The sequence below is a fragment of the Aquila chrysaetos genome, chromosome 6 (genome assembly GCF_900496995.4).
Source record: "Aquila chrysaetos chrysaetos chromosome 6, bAquChr1.4, whole genome shotgun sequence".
NCBI lineage: Eukaryota > Metazoa > Chordata > Aves > Accipitriformes > Accipitridae > Aquila > Aquila chrysaetos.
Genome location: NC_044009.1, coordinates 9468185 through 9487541, shown reverse-complemented (window position 1 = coordinate 9487541; position 19357 = coordinate 9468185). Strand labels below are relative to the sequence as shown.

At 46.9% G+C, this 19357-nt stretch overlaps 1 protein-coding gene across 2 annotated transcripts in view; it reads right to left on the bottom strand.

Moving 5' to 3' along the window:
- Positions 1–449: 449 nt before the first annotated feature.
- The window catches only part of EPHB2 (EPH receptor B2), a 138775-nt gene continuing 119867 nt past the window's right edge, over positions 450–19357 (bottom strand). For both annotated transcript variants that reach the window (XM_030017856.2, XM_030017857.2), the window contains exons 14-16: positions 15773–15966; positions 14915–15070; positions 450–11890 (exon numbers count right to left, since the gene is read on the bottom strand). In XM_030017856.2, the coding sequence (XP_029873716.1) occupies positions 11782–11890; positions 14915–15070; positions 15773–15966 (459 nt within the window). In that variant the 3' untranslated portion in view covers positions 450–11781. The remainder of the gene's footprint in view (positions 11891–14914; positions 15071–15772; positions 15967–19357) is intronic.

Sequence of the window (19357 nt, the reverse complement as noted above, 5' to 3'; positions counted from 1 at the left end):
CCTGTTTACCATTGTTTGTCAATGCATTGGGCAGCTGAAATGTCATAGGACTAAGATACCCTTTTGCTCCATGAAGACCAAGAAAATCATCACTGAAGTCATAAGTTCAAATACTCAAACATGTGCACATATAAATTTGTACCATCTTTTTAACAAAACAACAAGTTAATGACAAACAAAGTGTTCTTCTGGATATTTACAAGTGGAGCAAATGGCTACATTTGTCAATTTTATTCAGACTAAATGGTTTAAGCAGGGTAACAGTGATATCTGTTTATCTTCAAGTCATTTCCCAGGCACTAAACAAGTTCTGGGCAGGTTTTCTTCTCTCTAAGAGATCAATATCCCTCATGTTTGTCTACCATAATATTTACACCTGAGCAGGATTATTGGGAAGGGCAAAAGTTGGACAAAGCACCTAGAAAAGAAAGCCACAAGCAAATGCTTCAAACTTTACAATTCACATTTATTTTGAAAAAATGTTTTGTTAAAAATACTCCTACAAAGGCATTGGAGCAGCAGGTTTCTGTTTCCTTTATAAATACATCTGATTTATTTCTTTATTTATTTTTCTCAGTAACATCGAAAGACATCTGACAAAGCCAGGGGAAGCCCTGGTCTGAATGGAAGACACATCCCTGTGTAACAAGGACCTGCACACTATCTCCCCATTCACAATTAAAAAAATACAAATACTGTCATGAAAAGCGTTACATTGTCCACAGGGCCACAGCCAACACACAGGATGACGAAGAGTAGGAAACCAGGGTTGGGGATGCCCCTGGAGCCCAGCTGATGTATCCTTGGACTAGTGTTAGGGGGATGACAAGATGTAGCATTGACTAGACACAGTTGACTTTGGGCAGTTGAAGGATACACATAATTTCCCCAGCCTATACTGCCAGCTCCTTCCAAAGCCATGACAAGGAGGCCAGAGCCCAGCAAAATCTCCTCTCCTTACAAACCTTCCCAATGACATAGGCAGCTCCTCCACAATCTTCCAGTGAAAGCTGACAGCTTCATATCTTGTCACGTTGGAGGAGCCATATGAGAAAACCACAGTAATCCAACACCCTGACAGGCAAGAGGATTTGTTGCCACAGTGCTCAACCACCCTCTTCCCTGCTACATTACTGCTACCTCCCCATCTCACCTTTCAGACCTCAGCATAAGGCTTCCTTCCCGCCAGGACCTTCTTGCTTTCTCCCTTGCATTGCTGACCTGGGCATTAGTCTCCAAGCTAGGAAAAGATCCTCCCTGCAAGGACTCTTTTAAAATGGAAACATGGACAGCTATGTTGGCTCTTCAGTTCCTCCAAAGCCCATTGATACATGGCATCTGGGGCTGCAGAGGGCAGTTTGACTATCTGTGCCCAGCTCACCCTGAATGAAGGTCTTCGAGCTCCTAGTTGCAACTCACCTGTGTCCTGCACCCCACCACCTCTCAGACCATGGCTTGGCTAAGTGAGCGGGGATCACGGATTTCCTTGGGGCAGTGCTTTGAAACACCAGGCTCATTTCTCCAGCAGGAACTGCTACCGCTTGGCTCTGGCTTCAACCCCTTGAACACTCCCACAAAACTTAAAATTGGGCCTCAAGGCATGCCCTGGGTAGACTGACTTCAAAGTCCATCCAAAACAGATGGCATGGCAGAGAGTGACACAAGGCCAGCAAAGCCTTTTCAAAGCAGACCTGGGAATAGAAATCGTGTCCTGAGACTGATGGGTGTGCTCATTTACCTGTGGGTAAGAGGGAGGGTTGGACCCTTTTCCCTGAACTATCCCATGGGAACATTGACTAAGGATCCTGCCACACCTGTCCCAGTTTCATACAACTTTCTTCTTCTTTATCCAGGATGATCTGGGATGCGAGGTGGCTGGTGTTTCCAGGGAGGAAAGGGAGAAAGACAGATAGGCAGAGGGGGGATTTTTTCATGGGAAGAAATATAGCTAAAAACAGGTTCCCTGCAGAGATGTGCTGAGCAAGCTCCAAGGAAGGGAATCCTTGGTGATGGCCCAAACCTAAACAAACCATCCTGCCCTCCTATACTGAGGAAGGGACAGAGGGCAAAGAAACAATGCAGAGAACAGACAGCTGATGATGGAGGGCAAGCAATAAAAAAGAAAAGGGTGCAAGGGTCACAGGCTGAAAAGTGGATGGAGAAGTCACTGGAGGAGGGCATCCAACAGAATGCCCCCCAATGCAGGGGGTCTATGCTTGGATCCATAAGTGAAGGAACAGATGCAAACCCCCAGTCCCTGATTTCTCCCGCTCCAGCTCCAGCAGGACAGCAAGGGCTGTGCTGTGATGTGTGGTCTTGGTTCAGGAGGGCCATTATTAAGAGGGGAGAAGTGAAGCCAGGACCTCAGCTGAAGAATCTGGATGATCTAGGGGAAGGACCACAGCCTGGCACACTGGAGATGTGTGCACCAGGGATTGCTCTCCTTGCAGAAGGGGCACGTGTCAGGGCATCCACAAACTGCAGTTGTTTGAGAGCCCAAACTCACGTTTAGTCTCTCCAACTCCCTCACCCTCCAGGGAGTCTTTCCTTTCACCCCTGTTCAAACCAGGTTTTTTGCTGCCCAGATCTTCTCACTGTTTGACGGGACAGGGGTGACCAGAATTGTCTGTCCACTCTGCACATGGCTGATCCTGGGTAGGATAAGCTGGGGTGTCTCACTTCCTTCCACTGTTGAGCAGCTTGGAAGAAAACTCTGGAGCTTGAAGGCAAGATGGTCAGTGCTTCTACTGGCCTGAGGGACGTAGCCACAACTTGACTGTGTGACCCTGAGCGAGTACTTACTCCAGAAGCACCGCAGTCTTTTGGGAACTCCTGCAATTTGAACGCAGCTGTTTAAACAGGAATTGTACCCTGACTTCTTTGTGGCTGTCAGTCTGTATTTCTCTGTCCCTCAGTCCTGTGGAAAGCCTTGGCTTGCCTCTAGGACATGTGCTTTACTGACTGTGAGGTGCTCAGTTATGGTGGGACCAGATACAGTGGTCACTAGAAGGTGGGCTGGCCAACATGAAACCCATAGCCCTGCAACTTGGCTTCCTCATATGAGGGTTGGGCTGTCCTACAATAAAAGCTGTGATTGACGTACGGCCCCAGTGCTCCTGGGGTCAAAAACACAGGAGCTGGGATTTTCAGAGGAAAAAAGAGAAACATCAGAGAGTTTATAAAATCATCAGCTAGAAATACACTTGTCATCTCCCTTCCAGTCCCTACTGGAGAGGAGAGCCCAGAGGGGGCCAAGCAAGAAGCAGTACACCAAACACTGTGTCCCTTCCCTGGTCTCCTACAGCATACAAGGCTCTGCAGGGGCCCAGGAATACACAGCCAAGGACCCCTTCTGCTCCAGACAGGCCCTTCTCCCACATTCCTGGGCTGCTCTGCAGAGGGAAATGAATCACTGCCCATGTCAAATAGCTTTTCACTTATGCCATCAAGGAAGCCTAAGCAACAGAAGGGGGTTTTTGTCCGAATCTAAATTGTCCCCAGGACACAAAGAAAAAATTCATCTTCAGAGCTGGGCCAGCACTCACAACTGAACCTTGCACTTAATACCTGTCTGTATCTTGTCCTGGAGCCCCCAGCACTCAATGCCTGTTCTGGGGTGCCTCTGGGATTTCACTGCATGCACCCAGCCCAGCCTTGAATCACTCCATTGCACCGAGACCTGTTTTAGGAGCTTGTCCCAGGCTCCTTTCCTGCATTTTCATCCTTGAGGCAGTTCTTGTGGGTCCATCTGGACTCATGGTTAGATACCCAAGCAACCAGCAGCAACAGCTCATGCAGGCCCTGCCAACTTCCAGTGCAGAGGGGCAACAGTCTCTCTGTCAGAAACCAAGCCATAGCAGAGGAAGGAAAGAAGGAAAGGGACCTCTCCTTACGCCAGGATCCCCCTCTGTGCATAAGGTTCTCTGAAACGTAAAAGAAGGTTTCAGGCGAGGATGCTTCCGTACAGAGCTTCCACATCCAGAGCGTGATGGACCATCAAGAGAGTCTCCCTTCTTGTGCCATTACTGCTGTTTGAGGCACTGATGACACGTTGCAGCTCTGAGTCCCAGGGATGCATTGTGCTACACAAGGAATTGGGAGGAGGAAGCACGCGGTTTCCTCTGACATGGGAAGCCCATTGGTTCCACAGAGAAATCCTTCACCAGAAAGAGTGAAGAATGGAAAATCAATGATGCCTGATAGAGACTTTGGGCTTTTAAGACGTTTAAAATGTGTCAGTCCCAAGAATACAACAGTATAAAAGAAGTGCTGTAAGAATGCTGTTACACACCCCATGCCCCCAGGCATCTGTGACCCAGAAAAACTGGAAGAGGTATTTTTGTGTTGAGGAGATTATTCCTCCACAAATTTGTCCAGTCATCTTTTGAATCCATCCAATGCTTGGTATCAACGTGCTCCAGCAGAGTTCCACCCTTCAATCATTGTGCTTTGTGCCAAAGAATATTCTGCTTCACCTGCCTTAGTGCTTTTATTGTGAGAAACAGTGACTGCTGTTTATTCACCTCACTCGCATCTTTCCTGATTTAATGGCATGAAATTTTTTTATCATCATGGTTTACCTCTGCCAGAAATCAAAATCTATTTATCTTTTATGCCTCCCAAAGACCTCTGGCTGTTCCTGAGGCCCATATCTGGATATTTCTTAGTTTCCGTGTATCCCTTTTGAGTTGAGAAGAACAAAAGTGTCGCCAGCACTTGAGAAGCCACCACATCAGAGATTTACTGGCTCATAACAACATTCTTGTGTGAAGGCTACTGAGTGCTAATATTTGTTAGCAATCAGAGACTTCACATTTATTCTCCGCTAGCAAAGGCCAAGCAAGGATGTGGATTTGCCACACCATCTGTCTCAGGCTGGTGTCCACAATGCCTGCGAGGCACTGTTCAGGAGGGGTCTGGTGCTTTTGTCAACCTCCATCTCCCAGATGCACAGACCAGCTCACTCACCACAAACTGGAGTCAGTGAGCTGGAAGTCCAGAAGAAAGGCAATTTGGGAAAAGAGGTGATTTGACTGACAGCTTAAACCTCAGGTTAGAATAACATGCTTCCCCCTAGTCCTCCTTGAATGCTTTCCGTTAGTTTTTGCGAACACAGCTGTTCAGCTATTAAAGACTTGACAAAGTTTAATCCTTTCCTCCTAGACTTAGTAGAAATCATCAAAGGGTACAGCATGACATCTGTGCAGGAACTGAAGACTGACCTTAGAGGTAGAAGTAGAAGCTACAGTTGAGGCAACTGAAAAATTCCTGAAATTTACTGGAATGAAAAAACTGGAAAAGGGTCAACCAAACACTTGTTGTTCTTTTTTCATGAAGGCAAAACAGAGTTCCTGAAAAAAAAAGAGGCACACAACGTCAAGTCTTGTGGCTTGTTTGCAGGAATGGCAGTCAGGGGCACTATGAATATCTAACAGTCTGTGGTTAGAGTGATCAAGTCAGTGATCATACAGATCACTACAGAAACTGCTGTTGCACTCCTACTAAGCACAGGACTGCAGAGAAATTTCTTGCAAAACTGAAAAAAAAAGAGAGCGAAACTGCTGAATCAATTTTAAGACAGCTGAGAATGCAGATTAAGACAAAGATTTGTGGGGAGAGAGGACTTCTCATTTCCAGTCCCAAATTTCTGCAGATAACATTTGTCAGTCAAGTTGGCAGGAATAACAGACGGAGAGCAATAAGGTGAATTCCAGGAAATATTTGTAGAGTGCAGGGGGTTTTCTAGGAGAACTATGGAAAATTGTAACACATATGGATGCAAACACAGACCAAAGTTGTGTCCTATCTTTGGGAAGGGCTCAGTAGCTACAAGAAACAAAGTCATCCTGGAGAAGTCTAAAGACAAGGCTAAAATTTGACTGAAGATAAAATATATATATTCTGCATAGTAGGAGGATTCTAGCAGCTCTCAGCAATGACAAGATGAAATCAGCAATACAGAAGAGAATTTTTTGGTGGCAATTGCTCGTGAGACAGCCAGTGGCAGAACTGCATTGAATTGTCAACATGGTGGAACCAACATGACAAGCAGGTGGGACCAGGGCTCAAGTCACAAACTAGAGCTCCAGGACAGAATGTGGTTGTATTGACTGCAAGCAGGTACAGCTCAGATCATGCAACTCTGACATGTCATTTGGCTTAATTGATTGATATAAAGGACTATTAGTCCTAGAGCTGAAAGCATGTCAAACACCAGTTCACTAAAAGATTGCAGTGTAAAAGGAGGGGAACACAGCAAAGAAGATAATTTTTAGCATGCCTTTAATGATATTGGGTAACTGCCAGCAGAATATAAAAATGAAGTTGGTACTACATCAGTTGTTCATATAACTTTGAAGAAGGAAATGCTAAATCCTGTAAGTGAAGAACTTGCAAGTATGTAAAATTTTTGAAGATGGAAAAAGACCTACATTAAATCAGTCTTGAAGTAGACACACAGGAAGGAAGATGAAATACATTAAAAAAATAGACTCCACTAAACCAAACCAGACAACAGTGATAATTCCAGACACTCTGGATTCATACATCCAAGGCAGCCACAGATTTGTTATATCATCAGAGGATACAACTGTTAATGATGCAGCAGAGTTCAAGCCCTGACTCCAGGTTTCATATAAATCAGCCTCGAAAATATAACAAGAAGTTTTTCTCAACTGCTCAAACCCACCAAGAGGTTTTCTCTACAGGCCACTGCTAATCTGCGGCCTGTGTGATGATTACTAGGAAAGAACCTTTCCTTTAACACCAATTCAAAGAACAACTTCAAGGGGTGTGGGAAAAGAATTATTAGTATAGCCACCACCTAATACTGATAAAACATACTCTCTCCTTTGCTCATGAAATGCCAGACCAGGAGGCAACTCTGCACTGGATAGTGCTTAAGCAGCCAGCGGAGAGCACGATCCTGCTACTGTGGCTGGCCAACAGTCCCTTTATGGCAGATCTTCCAAGCCAGAGCTACATGAAAATGTAGCACTGCTTTCTCCCCAGCCTTGCACGGGGGGTACCATTTTATATGCACATAGTTCTCTTCTTGCTAACACTGGTGCATACTGGTCAATGACGCTAACAAGATGACTCCACTATAAAATGACTAGCATGGTGTTGGGGGATAAAACTGCATTTGAATTACATTTGAATTATAATACTAAATTAATACTGCATAACCAGTAAACCCTGTGACAGCCACATTTACCCAGATTACATGGAAGCCCTGTACACGGATTACTGCTCAGTAGCGAGGACACTATCGAGAGGAGAAGCCAGACTGTAGCAGGCAGCTCCTCAGCTGCTGCAAACCACAAATCTCCCTTAAGTTTATGAAAGGTAGTTCTGAGATTTTACTGGGGAGGGGGGAAGATAATTTGGGAAGGGAAGTGCAGTTCATAGTGACCTGTTTCTGCGTCCCCACAGCCGGCAAGGGCAACTGATTCCTCATGGCAGTGCTGTATCTTACAAGTTTGTCTTTCCTTTTGCCTGGCACACACCCGTGCTGTTAATTCCAGGTAAAGAGCCGGTAGCAACAGTTGAAAATGACCCACTAAATATATTTTAACTTTTTACTATCCACATATGTTTTGCTTTCTCCACTCTGCCCCATGATGATCTGCATGATTCGACCTTATCACTGGCCAACCAACTTAGTGTTTTCAACCTAGCATCCTGCTCAGCTCTCCTACCGGCTGCTTTCGCCAGGCATGGGTGACCCTTAACAGCAGATGGCAGTGGGAAACAGAGGAGGAGAAGGGTAGGTCTGGGAGGTAGCTTGAAAGGTGGAGGGGAAATGTGAAAATTGCAACAAGCTGCCTGAAAATCTCATTGTCATAATTTTTCTTAAGTATTCACACATGCACACATACACATGCACATGCACAACAGGATTTCACAGTGTCAATGTTAGCAAGTGCCTTTTCCCCTTATTACATGTTCTCCCCGTGAAGTTGAATTTTGCCATTAGACTCATATTTCATAGCAGTACATTTGATACCCATGAAATAAATATGTTAAAGTCACTTCTATGACTCTGCCCTCCACTGGAGCACGCTCCAGAGGCATTTACAACCAAAGTACTTTACAGGAACTTGGTTCCTCGTGCTCCCAGGAGAGCTGGAGGGATGCAGAAAATTGCAGTGTTTGATGGTTCATTTCTATTTTAGGTCCAGTTCTCCATTAGTCCTACACAGTCAAATAAAGACAGATGTCACAGCGATGCCTGGTATAAACAGATGGGAATGTGTTACTTTTAGTACCAACACCATGTGATTTTTGGTCAGAAGAAGAGACAAGGATGTGCTTTCTCTGTCCTGCAGACAGCTGCCATGGCTTTGGTGAGTTGCGGCACTGAGCTTGGTATGGTCCCATCCTTCACAGTGGGTTGGGTCTGGTAGGTAGATGTGTATATGCTAGCCAGTGAGGAGATTCAGTGCATTAAGACAAAATGTCTCCAAATGAAGAAGACCTGAAGTGCCCTTCTAAGCCCTGTCTAACAATGACTGGCTCTGAAGGGATGCTGCCTGGCCATTGCTCCTCCTTAGTGTCTGCAGGAATGTAAGGGATGGTAGAGAACAGTCAAGAATTGTCTGGGAAGGACAACTGAAGGGCATCATGTGCTCCTTCCACATGGCTGCCCCACAGGAATCTGCTGGTGAGTTTTCTAGACAGACAGCTCTCCTTGCAAAGCTCCCTTGTACATAAAGTAGCCGGATGGCTGTGGCTAGACAACTTGGCACAGCATCATGCTTCCCTCACCCTGGACTGCCACCAAATAGCTTCAGACATGCCTTTGGGAAAGACTGACAACTGTTCCTTGTTAAAATACAGCAGCTACAATGTGAGATGGAGACACACCATGTGAGCAGTTCTCACTGCTGCTCCACACTTCTACAGGACAGGGTGCACTGAGAAGCTTCTTGTTTCTCTGCGTGCCCTCTGCAAACACTTTGTGTGGTTTAGTTGACACCATCGATTTTTGCATGCTGGTCTTTAAAAGTTGAGTCCACTTCCTGATCAGGAGCAGTGCTTTTTAAATGCAAAGGCATTAAAACCATCCCTCCACTAGATCACAGGCTAAAACAGGCTGGATATAGGACAGACAGCTGATTATGTCCAGGCACCATGTGCATACAGCATGCCTATAGTCCACTCATCCCTCACTCTCTCTCCATCATATTCTGCCATCTGAAAGAGATGCAAGGCAATGGCATTGCTGTCGGAAGGGATGCACTGTGGACACTGAGTGCAGCATACTCCCTGTAGAATACACTGGGTACTCCCTGTGTACCCAGCACACACCTGCTACTGATGTTCACACGACTACAGATGCACTTTCGGATGCAAGACCAGGGAAGTACTGTATACAAATGAAAAGACAATCCTGCACTAGAGATTTCAGATGAATAAGGGCTGGAGGGAAAATTCCTCCAGTGAAGGCCCCTGGTGCTGAAGCTGTGCACCAAACTTTGGGACAGTGCAAGAGCTAAGCAGAGAAGTAACTCTCACTTGTAGGGAATGGTCTGCTGCCACTCCTAAGTGCTTCGTTGTCGGATCTGGCCTAAAAGTGGAAAATGCTAAGAATTTTATAAATGGCCTCATATTTTACAAGCAGTCTAGGGAGATGATGTCTGGCCACAGAGGCCTAGACAGCTTGTGATTTTCATCCATGGCAGACACACTTCCTCTTGGATTCAGCTCCCGGAAAATACAGCAAACCAGCTCCCAATGAATGTGCCTTCAACACCCCATGCTGCTGAAAATGAGTGGAGGATGACATAGAAATGGCAGACAAGGGCTTGTAAACACAAGTTATGCTGGCCATGGCCACGAGATGTGTGGAAATATGCCACATAGGGCCAGAGGAAGGTGGGTGGTGGTAGGCATGTTTAAAAGGATACAAGGTGGTGCTGAACAGGGAGAACAAGCTCATTTGTACATCCCTGCACTTGCTTGGTGGTATTTACACATACCAAAGACCTGGTCAGCAACTAAAGTATTTATTTCAGTTATTTATAAATCCACTGATTGACCATTCAGCTTCAACCACAGCATTTCGCCTCCAGAGACCTGGGTTACCAGATCAGAGTTTTTGCCTTTGCTCGCCTTGAGGCGACTGGCTGAGAGCGAAGCTGCCTCAGAGCCCCCAGCTCATCGTCTAACAAAGGGACTGGGTCCCCGAAGGGCACAGAGCACATCTGCAGAGTTTGGCTATTGTAGTGAACCATCCACAACCTGGCAGCTAACACAATTCAGACTCCGAGAAACCATGTGCCACAAGCTCCTCTTAGAGGACCGGGCTTACCCTGCCTTTCTGTGGTCCATGCACCAATCTGACACCTTTCTAAGCAGTGAGACATTTCCAAAGGGCTCTGACAGCCAGCTGTGGAGTCATCATTCCCTCCCACAATCCATCCACCTTCCCCTGTCTTTCCCTCCCCCCTGCAAAAAAAAACCCCAAACCACAAACCCTCTGTGATGCTGCTCACCCCTGCACCAGCAACCCTGAATTGAGCAGGTGGTCATTTCATCTTGGCGAACAACTGGAAACCCAACAGTTAGAAACATCTGTCAGGCCATGACAAATTGCAAAATAACAAACAAGCAAATGGGGGGAAATGTGCATATAAAAAAAATGTTTTTCCTGGCATATTGTCAATAAGCTGCAATTTTTCCTTCCACAGGGAAGGGATCTAAGTTCTTGAATGATATGATGCTTGGAGATGTCATTTCTTTTTCATTAAAAAAAACCCCAACCAACCAAAAATTTCCAACCCCAAACTCACAAACTGGTGTTAACAAAACAAGGTAAAAGCACAAATCTCCCAACAATGACAACCAAAAAATAAAGGTACACGTCAGCATTTGTAATCAAAAACTACTACATACTGTACTTGGGAACTCTTCTGGGAAAAGATCATTGGCATCTAGTGAGGACATCACTGTAAGTCTTGTGCATATGATATGTATGAGACAATGATGCCATTGGAGGGTGGATGGACGGACCCTTAGGAAACTGTCACTCACAAAACTGTTCCATGACAAGAGAAAATAAGAGATGTAAAAACGATTGGTTTTCCCCATCCCCACCCCCCCAGGCGTTACAGATTCCTTCTCATTTGTCGGAAACAGCCTCTTCTAGTCTCAGTTTATTTGTTTTAAAAAAAAAAAGTCTTCAGCTTTTGAAGAAGTCCATCAATTTCTGAGATGCACTTGGTTCTGCAGCACCAGAGAGCTTCAGCTCTCTCTCCCCTTTGATTTGCTAAAAGGGGCTTTCGGGAAGGACTGCTGGCTGCAGGACATTCCCAGAGCCGCCATCCCATGTGAGAAAGAGAAGTGCTTCTCGTGACCTTTCTTTGCATTCATCTTCTTGAAAAAGTCTCATTGCTCCAGAGGTGTGTGGGCCCAGCTGCAGCAGCCTTGTGCAAGAGGAAACAGATGAAGCTGCTCTCTTCTTTTCCTTTGGAGACTCCCATTGGTCTTGGAGCCCTTTTCAAGAATGCAATTGCTTTATTATTATTTAAAAATATTTCATAGGTTTTTTTTTTCAAAATAGCTGTCATTTTTTGTTCCCTTTTTCCATTGTTTAAATTCTAGAAGCTCTTGGTGACTTCTCATTGTTGATGACAGGGTGTTTCTTCCTGTTGCCATGATCCTCAGAGCAGCTGCCTGTCTCTGGTCCGTGCAGAACACTCAAGAACTGGAGCTTGGACATACAGGGGCAAAGGGGAGCAGGGCCTCAAGGAAGAGGAGTAGGAGGACACGTAGCTATCAAACCTCCACAGATTGAATCTGGTTCATCTGTGCTCTCATCACCTGGATACTGTTCAGTATTTTCTTCTGGTGTCCTGCTAAAGTGACCCCAACTCGCAGAATGTCCCTTTGGGAGGAAAAGAAACAAACACCGCATATATATCAGAATACATTTTCTCACAGCAGAACAAGCCCATATATGAGCGTGGTGCATAGGGAGCTGAAGTCTCCATAGATTTATTCCATAAATGCAACAAATGCATGCAAACCTGGTGAAACCTCTACTCTTTCTCTTCGACTCTTCCTGGCTTATCCTCCCAATCTTTGCATTTGCTACCTATCTGCAGCACCCCCAGAGTACTGGAACCTCAACAGAGAGTGTGAAACCAAATACCACAGGCTCTACTCACTGCTTTGTAAGTGAATTTGCCTTAGGTTTTCTACCCTTATATTGCTTTGTTTCATTCTTTGCATGTTTCGATTCTCTCTCTCATTTTGTGACACAGTAACCCATTTTTTCCATCCCTGGAGACATATGAATGGATGTGCTACACCCTCATCAGTGTGAATCTCACCCCCCCTGTGCAGATGATGGCTGTTCTTGCTACTTTTGCTTTGATCTGATACGGCCATGAAGTGATAAACTTTTGCTACTTGTCCTCTTTGCTAAATCACAGCAATCTAATTTTTGCACTGCTTCTATTTTTTATAGATATTAGGCATCTGGGAAAAATAAAGGTCATGCCAAGAGCATAAGTGTGACTCTGCATTGTCCTTTCTGTGATCACTCCAGCTGAATTTGCTAGTCATCTCCCTCTTGGTGGACAAATCTCAGTCACAAATTCTGATCAGGGAACGGATAGCATTCATAAGATGTTACCCATACCTGACTCAGTTGCCTTTTCTCCTTCCTTGAGTGTTAGGAACAGACTTTTAAGAGGAAGTGTGGCAAAACCTTTGCCTGTTTTAGAGTGGAAGTCAATGGGCAAAGAAGGGTAAACATGAGCTCCAAGGAAAAGTGGAAAAAAAATCCTCTAGCACGAGTGGCACATGAGCCTGTATGTTTGCTTTAGAGCTTGCTTTAGACCTTGTCTCTTTGGTCAAACAAAAGGAGCCTAAAGAAGGAAAGCTGGGCGTGGGGCTATGCCACAGATTTACACATTCTGGCTGGTGGTAACTGGTTGGAGACCACCGCTGGAGCATGCTTCAGCCCATGCCCTCTGAGATCGGTGTGAGAGTGAACATCCAAGACACAGCTTTGCTGCTGCCCAGACTCCTGCTCAGCAAAACAACTGGAAACCTGCTAGCACACTATACAACTCTGGCTCCCAGGATGGTGTCCTTCACAGTGACTGCTTTTCTTGCTGCAAGGGCTTTCCATTCCCTCCTCTGCCCCAGCCAGATGCGCTGAGCTAGAGAATTTCCTCCTTGGAGAAGTCTGGCACTTTGACTTTTGCTTTTGTTCTGACTGGGAACAAGGACCAAAGTCTTCACTCACGTCTGTAAACCAGAATAAGACTGTGGCCCGGCACAGCCTTGTGCTTCCTAAGCTTTCTGCCCTGGACATACATCATTTGGTGGCCCAGGTGGCCCAGACTGCAGACAAACCAGCGAGAAACCTTTCAAGCAGGTCAGTGTTGAAACCATGTGGATTTGGTGAACTGAATCAGTCTTCAGTAAACATTTACACTTTGCTGGCTATCCAAATTTGAAGAAAACAGTGCCTTATGGCGATTCAGCTCCACTTACATGATTATCTACTTCTGCAAAGACCAGCGAATATTAGAAGGTGGTTTCAAGTAATGTTGCAGCACTATTTCCCAAGGAAAAAGGACTTGGAGTGTCCTCTCTATTATTATTTCCAGCCAAGCAAGTGAGAAATGTAGAAGGGAGGTTTGTCAAAACTCATGGGGACACGAGCTGAGGATACCCTTGTGATTGTGATGAAGGAACTTGGAGAGGACTTGGAAGATATTGTGAGAGACATGGTAAGGAACTGGGAGAAGTGGTATTTAACTGGGAGAAGTGGTATTCTGTCTGTGAAAAAACAGACTTCATTAGCTGGACTGCCTGCAGAACTGTACACTTTATATATATATATATATATACACACACATATATATATATTTTGCATATAGCACAACCTAGGCAGGGTTGGGTTGTGGTGCAGGTGTGATGTCCCAGTTTGGTCAAAGTTCTTCTTCCCCATCCTTCAGATTTTATGGACCCTCTTTCTGTTGTACGCACACAGCCTATAGTGTGCCAGAATCATCCCCAGGGCCTTGGGGTTGTACCACAGATGTACTGAAATAGTCAGAATTGCCATGTGAATTTCCTGGCAGCAAATAAGAACAAAAAGCCAGAAAAGGTCAGTTTGGCTGTTTGTGTGAATGGATTCTGATACATTGGTAGATTTAAAGTCTGGAATTAGGCACGAAATCCAAAAACCTTCCTGGTTACCAGACATCGTTGCACTTACAGATGGCTTTAATGCTTGGTGCTTTCTTAGGCAGGGTTTCTAAAGCTAACTGCAACCAACCACAAATCTTTCACCAGAGGCATCAAAGCCCCAGCTAGCCCAAAGGGATTTCAAAAACCACCACAAATGGATTTCAACTGCCTGCTTTCTCTGAAGAACTTGTGAAGATTTTGTCACTGAGGAATGTTTATAGTGATGCAGGAGAATTCAGAACAAACTTGAAACCATCTGGACTTTCAGAGGCCTTTCTTAGGTAGAAATTTGCTTGCAGCATGCTTGTATCCATTGCCAATACACCATACATCCAAGAGGACTGAGAAGTCTAAAAGTGCTCTTGAGTGGCTGGAGAATTGCCTGGTGCTGGCCTGAAATCTCCATTTGTTCCATGCTGGGGTTTTGGAGACCGTTGTGGGGGGGTTGTTTTCGCAGTGAGAACATGCATTCTGCAGATTCAGAGTGAGAGACAGACACACAGTCTGGAGACAAGTCAGCCTGCAGAATGGAGTAGTTCTGCAGAAACTGAATACACTAAAAGTGGGTCCACAAATCAACAAATTCTATGAAAGTAAAACTACATCATGTGAAAATAAAAACTAATTCAATAATGACCAATTGTTGTTAAACTACTGAGACTTCTGCATGTGCTTTGGGACTAGAAGCCTGGGCACTTACTCTACAGTCATCTGAGATACTACGTCAAAGGTGGTGAAGCCAGCACTGGCAAAGCTCTCCTTGTACTGGCTCATCTTGATGGCATCCAGCCATTCATCCACAGTGTTGAAGCTGGTATAATCCGGGATTGTGCGGTCAAGTAGGGGGAGGTTCATCCTGCAACACAGAAATGGGGAATGAGCAGAACAAACAGCAGCAAGCACGTGTATTTCTGCACCCTCCATCAGCTGGAGGGACCTGGACCAGCATCATTCACAGTGCCTGCACCACACTGTATTATGAAGTACCACCCAGAAAGCACTCTACTCAAATGAGGGAAGGATTGTGCAGAGCATCACAGAAGTCTTTCTGGATCAGTTTGTACAGGAGGGGTAGGAGCCATCAAAGACAATGGAATGCAGCTCTAAAATCCTGGCTGCACAAGGGGAGAAAGTACATTCTCATAATGGGGCCAGTGCTTCCCACAAGTTGGTGTATCCCCACCCAGTCCAGGGAAACATCATACTGCCTGAGGAGGCTTTATTTGCCTCCACTGCATATGAGACTGGACTACCAAAGCAACCACACCCATCCAGCAATCACATGTACATGAAACCAAGATGCTCCTCTAACTGTGCAGAGTACACCGTCCAACTCAATGAGCTGCCTGTGTTCACCAGATCTAACCTGTCCAAGAAGAGGGACCAGAGTGACCTCGACATCTTTTAACTCCCTTCGTATAAACGACCAAACAACACAGGCCAAGCTGCCTCTAAAATAGGGAGGCCTAGAGAGATGCAAGGATGGTTCCCACCAGGACACAAAAGACAGCAGATCTGCAAATAGAAGCCAAAGGACAAGAGGAAGACAGATACATACCCAGAGGAGAGAGGTGCCATGGCTTTCAGGCTGTTAGGATTTCGGATCATTTTATCTAAGGTGTTGACAATTTGCCCAAATTTGGGTCTGTGGTTTCGATCCTTCTGCCAACAGTCAAGCATTAGCTGGTGCAGGGCATTTGGACAATCCATAGGTGGTGGCAGCCGATAGTCCTGCTCGATAGCATTTATCACCTGCAAGAGGAGAAAAAGAGATCAATACAGTTGCAATAAAACCTATTTAATTAATAATGTTCCTTTTCTTGGATCCTGAGGGTGACTGGCATGGCCAGCCATACTGCAGCAGGACTGCTCTGCCTATACTTACTGCTGCCTATCACCTCTGGCACCACCATGCACTAATCTCTAACTCCCAGAGCTGTGCATGTCATGTTGTCCTCTGAGGTGATGCCAGCCTTGCTTAGCTGAGATGCAGCCTTGCTGACTACTTGTGATGAGCCATGTCCACCAGTTTCCTAATCTGGGAAAAGAGAGCATCCCTGCTACCTTGACAAGGATGTGTGAGCCCACAGCTCCAGGCATGAGAAAGGTGAGTCAGAGAGAAGGGTTCATGTTTTCAGGCAGGTACACAGCACAACACAACAGCTCACTGGGAGGAGAACATCTCCATCCAGTGAAGGGTCTGCGTGTGAGTTACAGACATGGGAAGCTGCCTGTGTTTTCCTTCCTCCAGTGGTGCTTTCTACCCCTGCCAACAACCCAGCCCTTCCAGGTGACAGGGTCGTGCCATGGGACAGGGCTGGGTGCACTGAGCCAGCAGTAAAAGCTGGATCTCCCCACAGACCTGCGCACATGCAAACTGAAGCACACAGTGGGGAGGACCAAGACCTTGGTCAGCAGAGCCAGACACAAGAGAACTTTGCTACAGCATGCAAAGAAGGGTTGCAGCACACCTTGCCTAAGCCACCCTGCAGCTCTGTGGGCCAATGCAAGAAGGCTTTGGCTGCTGCCTGTTTGGTCTCTCCTTACTACACCACAGGACCTGGGAAAATGTCTGGCCTTGCAACGTTCAGTGGAAATAGCACGTGCACAAGGGCTAAAGGTTCTTCTTCAAGGGGAATCCCATCTCCCTGTCACCCTGCACCTGTAGCCCTCCATCCTCTCCTGGGTAATGAAGGAGGATGGAGCTGCACAGCTTCTTCCAGGGGCATATGTTCCTCTGACAGAGGCATGTGACAGGCAGGCTTCTCCTACCTTCTTGGCCTTATGCATTCTATGGTCATACACACAGCATGGGCACTGAAAAGGCAAGCAGAAGGAGCCTTGGACAGTAGAAACAGGCTTGTGTGTGGCAACAAAAAACCAGAAGTGAGGCTAAAAACCAGAACTGAGGATACTGCAGTAACTGAAATCAGGGGTGGCAATTTAAAATGACCAACTCTCCACAGGGATGATAAAAAAGGGGAGGGAGATTGACAGAACCTCCTTCAGGGATCCACAGGAAGGACCTCGATGTCTCTATCTAGTCTTACCATAAGATCAAGGCTTCCATGGCTTTGTCCAGCCATGTCTTGCATACTTCCAAGGACAGAAGTCTGCCTGATGGGCTATGCCAGGGTTGTACCACCCTCCTGGGGAAGGACTAGCCATACCCATACAGCAGCGTGGTGAATGTGTTGTTGAGCAGAAAGGCTACATACAGAAAACTGAGGATACTGCAGTTGGGACTGGGAGAGCAGCAGGGAAGGGTTGGTAGAGAGGAGACACTGGAGGTGCTGTGGCAGTAGAAGTCTGCTGCTCCAAGGGAGGGTAGGCGGCACATCCATGCCAAGCAGTCCAGGGTGTGAGGTGAGGCATCTAGCAGCCTTTAAGACAGACTGTGGCTTCAGGCAGGGAATGGATTGGGAGGGTGCTCCAGACACTGATGTGCATGGCCAAGGTGCTGGGTAGGCTGATAGGAGACAGATGGGGGCTGGCAAAGCTGCTGCCAAAATGTGCCAGATGGAAGGAGTCCTCCCTCCCCTCTGCCCCCCAGCTGGACATGATGGTGCACCACTGAGCCTGTGAAGGTCCAACCTGAGGCATCGCTGGTGTGCTTTGTGCAGCTCTTGGCTCCCATTCAGGGATTCTCCCAAGAGGTACAAGCTGTCCCCTCTCCCAGCTCTCTGGATGGCAGGTCTAACCGAGACAGAGGGGAGAGGAAGCACGGGGAGAGCAGTCTGGGGAGGGTCATCACGCAAGCATCAAGCACTTTTCTCCGGCATGGAGCGAATGGTTTCCCAACAAGCTGCCCGCCTTGTTGCCATCAGACACATCCCGCGAGGGGGCACAGGCTGCACTCTCTGTCTCCTCTCCCTCCCCAGCCTCCCCAGGCACTCACACCCTGGGGTCAGGAGGCTAATCTACAGTGAATATCTGCCACATGCTCATTCGCAGGGAGTACCAGCTGCAATTAAGTGGTGACAGCTTCTGGGGCACAATGTCCTGTGGCAGAAGAAGGGGAAGAAGAGGCTGGGGACAGGTGCCACACAGCATGCTGTGCCAAGGAGACAGGCACAAGCCCTGCCATCCCTGCCGGCTGAATCGGTGCTGCTGCAGCAGAGGGGCTGTGGCAGGAGGAACCATTGAGGGAAGAGGTCCAGGGGACAAGGGAGAGGGATGGCAGAGGGCTATGCGTACAGAGGGATGCTGAGGCAGGGACAAGGGCATTGACACCTGGCTGCAGGAAATGCTTGAAACTGCAGGCAATAATGAAGCCCTAACGGGAAGGGAATTGTCCTTTCTGAGAAAGGCATACCCCTAACTCCCTTCCCTTTGGCTCAAACAATTGATGCAAAGACTTTTCTGATATGCCAGGGGCTGGGGCAAGGCCTTGAACAGCCAAAGGTGCTAAGATATCATGTATCTGCTCCAGGCATTGGGCACTTACTTGAACAAATTCCCCACCAGGCACTAGGGAGGAAATCATCGCACTCTGGAGAAACCTGACATGGCATGGATGGAGTTATATTGACTTGAAAAAGGTCTGATTTGCCATTGGGGCGGGAGGAGTTGCAGGAGTCAGGTGGGAGCTTAGCTCTCACTCTGTCCCTATAAGGCAGTGTTTTTTCAGGAGCCCACAGGATGACGGAGATGAAGGTGGCACTCTGAAGGCTTCCAATGGACTGCCCAGAGGCAGCTCTGAAACAAGCTGGAAGCCAGGCAGATGCTGTAACATGCAGGTTTGCAAGACCCCGGCTTGCAGCAGAGGGGGAGGACAGGCCTTCTGTGCACCAAGGGTTGACCCAGGACCTTGGTGTTAGATCCTGAGGGTTCATGGGTGAAGACTGCATGAAGAAGGGCAGCTCTTCAGAGAGACGATGTTAGAAGAGACCTGGAAGCCCCACACCAAAGGGGTCTTCTGGACACACACATGCAGGGGTAGCACTCTGCATGGCACTCATTGCCACTGGACAGATGGGCTTTGACCACCCAGATATGAGGTCAAGAGAAACAGGGAGAATGGCATTGCTATGATGAAGGTGTCGACTGCAGCTACAGGTCATCCTTGTGTGGAGGCAAGGGCTCACAGAAACTGCCTGGGTCCCAGGGAACAAGGAGTGCACGTAACAGTTCCACCTGAATT